Here is a 12,504-nt window from a genome sequence, read left to right as displayed (position 1 = left end):
GTGACAAAATGACTAGAGAGATTTCGGAGGCGTTTTTCACAAGGAAGTGCTACGTCGACACGTGCATTAGCGCGCGATCGATAGCAGTGTACGATTTGCAGGTGGCGTATCTTCAGTCGTTTGTTAACTCAAGCTAGAAAGTTTGTATGTGTTTACACGACATGGATGGTTGTTGACAAGACATATATCTTTCTTCTTTGGTTTAAATCAGATTAAACCTCAATTGCAATTGCGCATTACTGTTTGTGTGTCTTCTATTACTCGTCCTCGTCTTTTAGCGCTTTTAATCCTGAAGCGTTGGTGGTCTGCAAGCGGCCTTTCCTATTGGCTACGTGACGAGGCAGCGCGTGCGCAATTGCGAACAAGGAGGACGCCTTCAGCGGATGTTGTTGTTGCAAGCCTTGTAGGAGGGTTGCTTGGGAAAGTGAGAGCGTACGCGATTGGCTCACACTTTTTCCCCAACCCCCCAACAGCGCTTACAAAAAAAACCTCGGCAGGAGGCGTCCTCCTTTAAATTGTAGTCCACGGGGCGAGGCGGACAACCTTCTCAATCTAGGCTCTCCACCCACGCGCAGGGGGCGGATGATAAAAGGGAGGGAAAGGGTACATTTTTCTGAAGAAATTCCGATAACCAACTTGCGTTTTTCTGTGTTTGTTTTTGCCATGCTGGTGAATTGGCTTGGATAGCGCATTGCGTTTTTGTTATTTGCTGGTTCATTATATGAATATAAGATTAGGTCATTATTTTTCGCGACTGTATTCACCCTTTACCCGGCAATAACGTGTCTGGCGCTGCGGGGTAATTTGGAATAAGTAAATATTACCGAGTACTTAAATAATCGCGTCCCCCCCCCCATCGTTAGGAATTTAAAATGCAGCGACCTTTGTTTAGAGATATCCAAAATCAGCTCGTCTTTTTCTTTTCAATTGCAGTCAGATTAACGCACTTCCTGATTCATCATGGGTGCTTCTGTACTCTCCATGTTGCTTCTACTGAATGGTACGTTACACACAAACTTTGCAATCGTCTGGAGAAACACAGCCGCCCGACGAGAGAATAAAAATGCATGACTTCAAATTTTGCAGCATCTGTAACAGACTGGTCCAATGAAGGAAATCAAGATTCAAGTAATGGCAAAAAAGGTCGTGAGTGTTAAAAGTCGCAAAGTTCAATCATTATAGTTTGCAGATTTGTTGCTATGATTTTACTATTACACTTTAGGAATCTATAGAACCAATTGCGAAAGTTTAAAAATGTTTTTTTTTTTCGCCCGGAAGTCGAAGACTTAAAATAACATTACTTAACAGGCAATTAAGCAAGAGTCGGCGCACTATACGTGGCTTGCACAGGACGTCATTTCCGTTGCCCTCCAGAGAAGAGGGGAAGAAGGAGATCTCCTCTTATCAAGATCCTCCTTTGTGCCTCCCGGATTTGCACAGGCGTCGCTATTCTCCTCCCAGAAGTTTATAGAAGATTAACGTGTCACTCAAAAATCTTACACAAGCAGCTTCCCTCTCCTCCTTTTACTTGGTGTTCAAATGTGTGCGATGTGACGTCAGTGCAAGGAGCCTATACTTTTCTACGAGCCCTTCAGGAACTCGAGTTTTTGTGTCCAGTTCTAAGATAATTTCACCAAAACGCGAAAACTGATTCATGAATATCTCGAAGTCACATGGCATTCAGTATGTGGTTAAATTTGTTTAACCTGTATTTGGAAACGCCGTCAAAACTGTAATCGCAGCATTACATTGCACCTAGGGTGACCTCTTCATGCTAAAAAGTGTATTAGAACGAATTTAGTAACACATACACCACGAACGGTGGCTGTGCTAGCACATTTAATATTCACTGTTGTCCGAAAGCATATTGTGCACCTGCCAATTGTATTGCCTGCCAGAGTGTCGAACCGAAACTCTTATGGGTTCTGTTACTGTTCTGGTTTGCGGCTTTCAGTTCAGTTCCGGTTCAGCTCCAGGGAGCAAAACTAACGGTTGAAACCGGTTTGCACCGCTAAATTGAGAATATATCTTCCACGTTGTTTTGGCAATGGGCACAATTTCCGCCGTGTATCGAGTAACTATGTACAGTTCTTTTTTTAAACTTCAGTGATTTGTTAAAAAAATACAACGTGAAAGCTACACTCATGCGGTTTGCGCAGGTGAGTTACACGGCCAAGGGGACATAAGAGAGGAGGCTTATCGTAACAATCCCTTAGCTAGTTAGATAAAATTTGTTAATTAACTTTTTAATTAGTGGAAATAAACGTATAGTAGTTGGAAACTTGCTGAGCGTTATCGAAAACTCCAAAATCACTCAATACTAGAAGGAATTTGAGCGCGTGAGAAGCGCAGTAGGGCGCTAAACTGACACCTCGTGTAGCAGAAGCAAGGCAACTGGTGAGAAGGCGCCCGTGCGATTTTTCAGACTCTTATCTCAGAGCCCGGCCTTATACCTGCTGCACGAGTTGTATTTTTAGGGCAGTACTTCGGTTCAAACGCGCACAGAGTATTTCTAAAGATGATTCATTTAGTGATTTGCGATGAAGCTCAGCAAGTTACTTCTTGGAGCCATGTGTCGATTTTTACTAAATGAAAAGTTAACGAACAAATTGTACTTAATTAGCCGACTGATTGCTATGGGAGTCCAATATACTATGTCCCCCTTGCCGCATAACTCTCCTGCATACAAGGCATAAGTGAAGCTTCCACGGCTTTTTTAAACAATTGTATAAAGCTTTAAAAAAGCTACAGGAAGATCCATTGTTGCACGGATTCTTAGTGAATTCTTTAGCGTGACCCTTTGAAACTCTACACACGTCGCCCTTTGGGAAACGCTAACGCTGAACCCTTCGCTTTTCTCTTTTGCCTTTCTCTTTTGCTTCCTCTAGTTCTTGCTGCCTCTTTCTTTGGCCTCGTTAGGAGTCATTGTTATTATTTCCTATATAGGGATGTGCATGACGTTTCCCATGATCAGTGCTAACAGATTCTCTAAAAATCCACCACTGAATGACCCTGCAATTTTTCTGACTTTTGTGCTGTTATCTGCTTGTCAGAGTACGTCAATTCATTTGGATGCGGTCATCCATATCATTCGTGGAAAGTGCCACATTCCTACCACTCTTGGAAGGAACCCCATTCATATCACTCGCCGACGAAATCGCATCAATGGTTTTACCAACACACACATCACGGCCCACGTACCGCTCCTACGAAAACCAAAAGCGAAAATCATCCGGCGACGGTAGAGCGGCAATTCCAACCTGCAGCGCCGCAAGACCTCTTACATAACAAGGACGTAGTGCTCAATCAGATGGCGTCATTAGAGAAGGCCACGCTGGGCAGATATTGGAAACCATCATTGCGGCTACGCTAGGCTTAAACGTAACTCGAAGTCGAGCGCTGGCGCAGGCCTCGTTTCCATTCTGTGTCCCGCGTTGGCCTTCTCTGATGACACCATCTATTTCAGTACTACGGCTTTGTTATCTAGAAGGTGTTGCGCTGCGCCTCCTCTTCTGTGTCTCAGCGCCAGCGGTGTGCGTCCCTTTGACGAAATGAAAGGGCTCGTTTTGGCGAAAACCTGGCGGTGTCTGTCAGTTTCCCGGAGTCGGGAGAGAGGGAAAGGGTGATGCGTGCTGGCGTCAGGACTACGGAGCGGCGCCCGCGTCACCCTCTCCCCTCTCCCTCTCTCTCCGGCGCTGAAAAAAAAAGACACCGCTCGGTTTTCGTCTAGACGTGCCTTCTAATACTTACGCATTAAAACACCCTGTACACTACGTTCACCTTTAAGGTAAGGCTACGGTGTTAGCTACTTGCCCGCCGGACCAATCAGCCGTTTCCGTCTAATCACCTGATCCAGCTGTGCGCACGTAGGCGTTATAATGTTATTACAATACACGCTAGAGACTCAGGTGGCGCTATTGTGCTCCTGGGTTTTGAAGCGGACAACAACGAGTTTACCATTTAACTTCCAAAAATGCATTCCTATAGGAAAACGCAAAAGTGTTTCCTCTTTGCGCTCGGTTTTAAAAGCTAATATTGTTTAGTGTTGTCACAGAATAAAAAGTTTGGAACGTTTTACAATCGGATGTACAAAAGTATGTGTCAGTTAGATCGTTTTTCTTTAAATATCATGGCGTCGAGCACTGCGCTAACATTGCCTAATACACATGTATAATACGTGTTGACGTTGCAGTCTGCTATTATAGGGACGTAATGACGCATATAGACAATGCTATGAAGCACACAGAGTGAATCAGCTTGACAAAACACCAAAAAGATACTAATGTATGCCTAATCAAACAATCAAAACAGACAAGAACGAAGCATGGAGTTGTTGAACGAAGAAGGTACTTGGGGGGGGGGGGGGGGGGGGGGGGGAAGGGGGATTAGTAAAAAAAAAATGCATGAATAATCAAAAGAAAGCAGTAACAGGGTGTTGTAGCTCTGAAATAGATAAAATTGTTCTTTTTGCAAGAATTGATAGCTTGTAATGGCATATCATGGTGTACAACATAGAACTGGGCCTCAATTTTTACAAACTTAAACATGGCTCAGCAATAAAACGCTGACTGGGGCTGACGGACACACAGCGTCAAGAGGTGGCCGGTCGTTGAAACTAACGCCCAGCGTCAGTTTTTTTCAGTTTCAACGACCGGCCACCCCATGGCGCTGCGTGTCTGGCAAATGGGTGCCTGGTCGGCGCGGGCTAGCCAATGGAATCGCTGCGATTTAAAAGCTGCCGTTGGCTGTGGACGCGCGCTAGCCAATGGGATCGAAGCGGTCTAAAAGAGCCGTTTGGCTCTTTCGCTTTATGAGACCCAGTTCATGCTTTCGCATTAAAAAAACAGCAACTAAATATATTACGCTTTTATCATGTGAATAAAGCTACACAGTAGCCGTTACGACTAACGAAACTACGCTGATTTCAAATATTCCCTGGTGGAGAGAAATATAGAGCTATATGTACACCTAAACACTCTTATGAGTTGTGAATACGAACGCAGGCGAACCGCTCGTCCACTCCCTTGTTTTGTCTGCTGCATACTTTTCGTTACCGGTCAGCGCCGGCGCTCCCCTTAGCGCGTTGACCTTGACGCTCCGTGTTAACGGCACACTCACGGACACGCCGCGCCATCGAGTGAGCGTTCCTTGAAACCGAAGCGGAAAGACATAGCCTCCGAGATCCCGAAGCCCGCGCGCGAAGGCTTCTCCGGCCCGTCCCATTCGAGTCACTCCCCAGCAGAAGAGTGTAATTGCGCTAACTTCGTCGCTCGCCGCGAGGCGGCGCTGTCTGCCCAGTCGTAACAGAAGGGCGAGCCGTCAAAATCAAATTTGGGGGTTTTATGTGCCAAACCAACGACGGGCATCTGGCACGCTCCAGCGGGGGACTGAGGATTTATTTGGACCACCTGGGGATCTTTTGACGAGCAACCGAAAGCTCGGTTACACGGCGCCTCCTCCGCAATAAGCCTTCGTCAGATTGCGGCCACCTCGGCCGGGATTCCAACCCGCCACATGAAGATCCGTAGGCCAGTGCTCTCGCCTCGGAGCCACCGAGGCGGCTAGGGCGAGCCGTCAGCGTTCCAGGTAGATATCTGCACTGGTACGGGCCAGACCGCGGACCACGGGCCGGGCTCGTGCTTTACGGCTACATTCATGAAGGGCCCGAGCCGGGTATGCGCCTTGCATTCAGTTTACAAAAGGGGCCAAAGCAAGCGAAACGGGCCATCCTTTTTATCGGCTTGTTTTTCGGAACCGTGTTTGGGGGTTGAAAGATGAACCACAATGGGGGATAAACAGATGCTGAAGTATGTGTCTGTGGTTGTATGTTTTGGTATGGTTCGCTGTGTGCAGCGAACGCTCTTCCAGAGGATTAGCGGCGCGGCGTTCCTTTTCGTCTCCGACGGCGCCGTTATCATACAATCGCCTCTCACCACAAACACGCACATGCACGCGCCTATACAATGCGTAGCCTCACCGGCGTAAACCATCTTTACGCACGAAGGCTTGCATACCAATAGGGCGGAAGAGGTTCCCCTGAGGGGTACTTTCCTGAACAATTTCTCGCAGACCACCGCTAAACACGACAACATTGGTGTTTTTTTTTGTTTTCTTGTTTTTTTTTACGCTTGTGCGCAGCGAGAGTGGCAATTCAGAACTTTGCCCGTCTTTTGTCCACACCTGTTGCGATATTTCCCTTCCTTTCCAACTGTGACACGCGGTTTTGTTTACTTCTGCTTGCCATTTTTGTTTTTCCGTCCTTTCCGCGCGTGTTTCGTCGCAGAAAAGGAAGATCGGGTGATTTTTCTTAACAAGCTGCCTAGGCCTGCAGATTGGTCCAGTAATGATAGCAGCAAAAAATGATTACAGTATTTACTACTGGGTATCGTAATCAACTTATGTGTAGCAGTTGCAAGCCAGCTACCATGCCGCGCAATTTGTGAGCTATTGATACTGGGCTAAAATAAGGCACGGCTGGCCCGTGAAAATTAGCTTCGGGCCGGGCCCGCCCGGCTGTCGGAAATAGATAGCGGGCCGCGGGAAAGTCCGGGCCCAATAGTAGGCGGTTTGCGAGGGTAAAAGCGCTAAAAACAACGGACAAGCGAGAAAAAACAACACAGAGCGCTACTTGCAACTGAAGTTTATTCTCAGAAAACACGCATATATATATACACCGTGAAATCGCGACATGTACTACAGGAATGCGACATCACCCATTCAGTGTTCGTCTGTCCGCTATCTACTTTACGAAAGATTTTAAAAGCGCCACCTCAAAGCCAAACAGTTGAGGGAACACGCTGACACACGTTCCTTCAACGCACTCGGATATGAAAAAAAACTTCAGATATCTCCCTTATCATTTTGCTTAGGTTTCGGGCCAAGATAATGGTGTTGTCCAGCTTCGGGACACACCCACATCAGTCACAGTGCGCAGCCAGATTTCCCGAGGGTGACGATCGAACTGACAGTGCATGCTCCCTGAGCCTATCATTTATGCAACGTCCCGATTGGCCTATGTATACTTTGCCACATGATAAATGAATCTCGTAAACCACGCCCTCGCTACACTCTACATACCTGGTCTTATGATTCTTCTGACAGACACCGACGCGTGTCTCCCTCGTCCTACTTTTCCACACAATCTGCCCAGTTTTTAAGGAGCTGAGAGTAATAAGGAAACCCCATGCTTTTGCCCCACTTTCTTTATATTGTGGCTCAACTAAAGAGCATAAGGTATTACAACTGGCCTACGCCTTGGCTTCTCTCCTACAACGCCACATCCTCCCCGAAGTTTTTTTTATCAGGTCCTCTGCCACCCCCACAAGAAGCGTAGGTGCAAAGCCTCCTTCCTCTAGCTTCACTACCTGCAAACTAAAGCTGTCTTCTACCTTATGTGGGGAAGACTTCTTTAAGGCAGCCTTCAGGCATCTAGAGGCAATGCCCCTCTTAATTACTTTTGGGTGACTAGAATCAAATGGTAACGCCCTCTTAGCCCTAGGGCGAAGAATTCACAGACATCTGAATTCTGAAATAAAATCTTAATATCTAAAAACTGTAAGCTATCATCTGCGGGATTTCCACTGGTGAAACTGAGCCCTGATGCACTGTCCCTAAACACTCCTAACGTTTTAGAAATGAAGCCTTCTCTTTCAGAACTTTCTTTGAACGAATGAACACCAGGTAATCGTCCAGATACCTAAAAACACGAATAACTTATTAATCCAACCGGCTTTCACTATCTCTGTGACACTTTTCTAAAAACAAGTCACCCAGCACGGGCGCCACGCTCCTCCTTATGCACACAACTTCCTTCTGTATGAGCTTTACTCCTTCATAAACAGCATAGGTAGAACTCAGATAGAAGCGTAACAATTCTAGAAACCCCTACTCATACACGCCACACACAATTTGAAACTTTAAAACAGCAAACGTTTCTATAGCTTTTTCTTTCATGGACTGCCTGTTCTCACACACAAGCACGCAAGTGCTTTCGTGAGGCAGTAATTAATGTATTTGAATGTTTTCGGGCTAATAAAACTATTAAAAAAACCATTAACCGCCTCAAAAAGTGACTCATGTGGGATAGAATAAAAAAAAACGTCTTCGACGTCGAAAGAAACCGCTTCACAAGTGCCGGGATTTGAATCCTTAAGGAATTCCACCACACTCTCAGAATTACAGACCCTAAAAGGATCACGTAAATGAAGCAGCGACAGGTGTCGTTGAAGGTACGACGACACCTGTGATTGCCACGACCCGTTCTGCGTGACTCTCGCCCTAAAGTGAATAGCCTCCCTGTCTATTTTAACTGAGAAAACGATATTTAGGTGAAGACCTTTGGCTCGCATGACCGAAGCTTTCAATCTATCAAGACCCAGGTTTTGAATCATTTCAATAGCCCCGTCTCTAATCTTTGTAAGTGAAACCTTCTTCACCTCCTTAAAATTCTTCTCCAAAGCCTGGTTTCCCCTAACCGAAAAATTCCCTTCGAGTGAGAGGACGAACCCCCCTCCCCCCCCCCCCCCTTATCTGCCAAAACCAACGTTAGGCGTTCTTCCAAGCAAAAGGATACAACCATTCCCACGTTAGGACCTTTTGGGGGAGCCCTCCTCCGAGGGAGGGTGTCACCCCCATCCAAAATGCATCAATCCCTCTCATCCTGTTGCGCTCTATCGTCGGTGTCACCCACAATTATCACATCACATACTCCCGTCTTTGCTCTCCTCGACGGCTTCGGTAACGACAGAAGTAGTAGTCGCCATAGAAATTCCGTGTTATGACTAGCCTGGCGTACACATTCTTTGAACTTCCACTCAGCCACCCTCTCTTCTTTGTAAACAGAGTAGCACCATACGTTAAGGCTTTCTTGGATGAGTCTAGCTTGTCAATACCTCCCCAAGGTAGCATCCCGTCCTGATGGCGCAGACGCAGTGTCGTGCCTTTACCTCCGTGATTGCGATGGCATTGATGAAGTAGATGTCTGGTTGATAACACGGAGAACAGTGAAAAGAAATAAACTGTAGAAGGGTATGCACTTGAGCTAGTTGGTGATCCATGTTTGTGAGGGTAAAAGCGCTAAAAACAACGGACAAGTAAAAGAAACGAAGAACACAGAGCTACTTGCAACTGAAGCTTATTCTCAGAAAACACGCATCTATACACACCGTGAAATCGCGACATGTACTACAGAAATGCGACATCACTAATTCAGTGTTCGTCTGTCCGCTATCTACTTTACGAAAGATTTTCAAAATGCCACCTCGAAGCCAAACAGGGCTATATATGTAGAGCTTACGCACGTTCTTTCAACACACTCGGATATGAAAAAAGCTTCAGATATCTCCCTTGTCCTTTTGTTTCGGTTTCGGGCCAAGGTAATGGTGTTGTCAAACTTCAGGACACACCCACAATTGTCAAAGTGCACATCCAGATTTCCCGAGGGTGACGTTCGAACTGACAGTGCATGCTCCCTGAGCCTATCATTTATACATAAACGAATCTTGTAAACCACACCCTCGCTACACTCCACATACCTGGTCTTATGTTTCTTCTGACAGACACCGACGCGTGTCTCCCCCGTCCCACTTTTCCACACAATCTGCCAAGTTTTTGAGGAGCTGAGAGTAGTACGGGAACCCCAAGTGTTTGCCCCACTTTCTTTATATTGTGGCTCAACTTATGAACATAAGGTATTACAACTGGCCTACGCCTTAGCTTCTCTCCTACAACACCACATCCTTCCTGAAGTTTCTTTTTCAGGCCCTCTGCCACCCCCCCAGGAAGAGTAGCTGGAAAGCTTCCTTCCTTTAGCTTCAAAACCTGCAAACTAAAGTTGTCTTCTATCTTATGCAGGCAAGACTTCCTTAAGTCGTGGCGGAACACGGTCGTATGACTGGTCCAACGAGGACGTAGAAACCCCAGTCTCATCTTAGGGGTGAAAGGAGTATAGTTTTTCATCGTTAGTACAATCCGCTTTAAGTTTCAGGTTACAAAAATAAGAAATTGCGTTGTTTAACTTCGACGAAAGACTAAAAGAATCTTGATTTACGTACAGATAGTTGCGTTTATACGACTGAACATGGAATGTCGTCTATTACCAAATACACCAGAATCGAAAGGTTCTCGCAAAGTCTGGTATCTCACCTAAAATACCCGTCATTGGAAAAACTTGGCATCGCAGTATGAAAGCCAAATCGTAGTGGTGCTCTTAAACTGAGCAATTAATTTCTGTGCATAAAATCACGACATGGGCTCGTGGTTATTCATATCATAATATGTAGTTTACCAAATACGTTTTACAATATAACGGACAAAGATATTTGACACGCCTTGCAACAATCACGACATGGGCTCAGTCAGAGTGCTTGGTCTAAACGTGGGCTCAGTCAGAGTGCTTGGTCACTAGCTTGTGCTCCGAAAAACTAAACGTGCAAGTTGAATCATCTAGGATTGAAAGGGCGCATCGCCTAGGAGCATTCGAGCCTCAGAAATGTCGCCCAATAATAGTAAAGTTTTCTTCGTTTAAAGATAAAGATAGCGTTCTTTCATCAACCCACAAGCTTAAAGGAACTCGCGTAGCCATCAGCGAAGACTTCCCAATTTCTGTACGACTCGCACGCCGTCACCTTCTTGATTTTGCAAGGCCAAAAGGCACCCCCTACACACTGCGTCATGATAAACTTTTTATAAATGATAAGTGCTACGTATTCGATGCCGCTCTTGGCGCCGTTAAAGAAAAACACACATAGCCACGCCAGCGCTTCTTCTCGTCGCCCTCTAGGAGTCGACCGGCAAAGCACCATGTTATCACTAACAAATCTTCAAGTCATTCTATCCTATTTACTAACATTCGAAGCCTAATACCAAAGAGAGACGAAATAATTTCAGTAATTGAAACGTGTAATGCCGCTTTTGTTGTACTTACAGAGACGTGGCTAAGCCCTGACATATCTAACGCTGAACCATTTCCCTCGCACCTAAACTTTCGAGTGTATAGGTCTGATAGAAAAACTAGAAAAGGAGGGGGCGTACTTTTGGCCATAAAAGACCATATACCATCTCGGCTAATACCGCTTACCACTGACCGAGAAGTTGTTTGGGTATATCTTTGCACAACGCCTTCCGTAATAATGGGTGTGTGTTACAGGCCGCCGGATAGTAAAAGAGATTTTGTTATTGTGCTGTATAAATGCCTTTCTGAACTCGCATGTAAATATCCTAACGCTTTAGTTACCCTTTTTGGTGATTTCAATTACCCAAATATTGACTGGCCTACTATTTGTTCTAACTGTGCATTTTCTCAAGAGTTTATTGACCTTTGTTTAGAATTTAGCCTATCTAATGTTATCACTCAACCCACTAGAATTACCAATCGCTGCAGCAACGTACTCGACCTGTGTTTAAGCAATGACCTTTCACTCTTCAGCAACGTCACATACTTACCCAGCATTAGCGACCATCTCGTCATTGAGCTAACATTCTCCATCACTACTCCTAAGAAATCACGTTATTGCAAATTCATTCACGATTACGCGAGAGCCGACTACGCATCTATCAACACCAACCTCGAAGAATTTTATCACATATTCTCAGTTAACTTCGCAGAAAGGACGGTCAATGAAAACTGGATTCTTTTCAAAGTGAGACTAACATCCCTAATCAAACGTTTCGTTCCCCTCACTCGAATTATATTCGATAACACTAACCCTTGGTACGATAAAACAGTTCGTTGTCACTCCAACAGGAAAAAAAGAGCTTATACGAGGGCAAAGGCTCACAACACAAACGCATCTTGGAACGCCTATCACGAATGCGCTAGGGCCTACAAATCCGCGATTCATGATGCCAACTCCAAATTTTATACTCATGACCTCCCCAACATTTTAACCAATATACCCAAAAAGTTTTGGAAAGTAATTAACCCAGCACTCTCTCTTCCATTACCATTCGTTGACGAGTACGGCCTTCCAATTTCTGACGAACAGAGTGCTCTTGAAACTAACAAATTTTTTAGCTCGATCTTTACCAATGAAGACTTGTCAAGTATGCCCAACTTGTGCCAACCCCTTCATCCTCCTATGAATCCTATCATGATCGACCACTCTGGTGTACTAAAGGCCATTGATCAGCTGAAGGTGTCTTCTAGCTCTGGCGACGACCAAATAAACTCGAAAATATTAATAAATACTAAACACGTCTCTTCAACTTTCCTCTGCGACATTTTCTCGCAGTCTCTTCAACTTTATGAAATTCCATGCGATTGGAAAATCGCTAACGTCATCCCCGTTTACAAAGCAGGTGATCGCCAACTAATCAACAACTATCGCCACATCTCGCTCACCAGTGTGTCGTCTAACCTCTTAGAGCATATACTCTATTCTAACATAATAAACTTTCTAGACTCCCACAACCTTCTTTTCGAGCATCAGCACGGCTTTCGCAAGTCATACTCATGCGAAACGCAACTAACAGCTTTTCTTACTGATGTTTACTCAAACTTCGATT

At 45.3% G+C, this 12,504-nt stretch overlaps 1 protein-coding gene across 1 annotated transcript in view; it reads left to right on the top strand.

Moving 5' to 3' along the window:
- The first annotated feature begins 960 nt into the window (after window positions 1–960).
- Window positions 961–12,504, top strand: part of LOC8037455 (chymotrypsinogen 2-like) — a 41,505-nt gene continuing 29,961 nt past the window's right edge. Inside the window, exon 1 of the mRNA XM_040215253.1 lies at window positions 961–1,000. Within this exon, the coding sequence (XP_040071187.1) occupies window positions 961–1,000 (40 nt within the window). The remainder of the gene's footprint in view (window positions 1,001–12,504) is intronic.

This window comes from Ixodes scapularis, unplaced genomic scaffold (assembly GCF_016920785.2).
Source record: "Ixodes scapularis isolate PalLabHiFi unplaced genomic scaffold, ASM1692078v2 PGA_scaffold46__3_contigs__length_2488377, whole genome shotgun sequence".
In the NCBI taxonomy this organism is placed as follows: Eukaryota; Metazoa; Arthropoda; class Arachnida; order Ixodida; family Ixodidae; genus Ixodes; species Ixodes scapularis.
The sequence above is the reverse complement of the archived record's forward strand: the minus strand, read 5'-3'. Positions and strand labels throughout refer to the sequence as shown.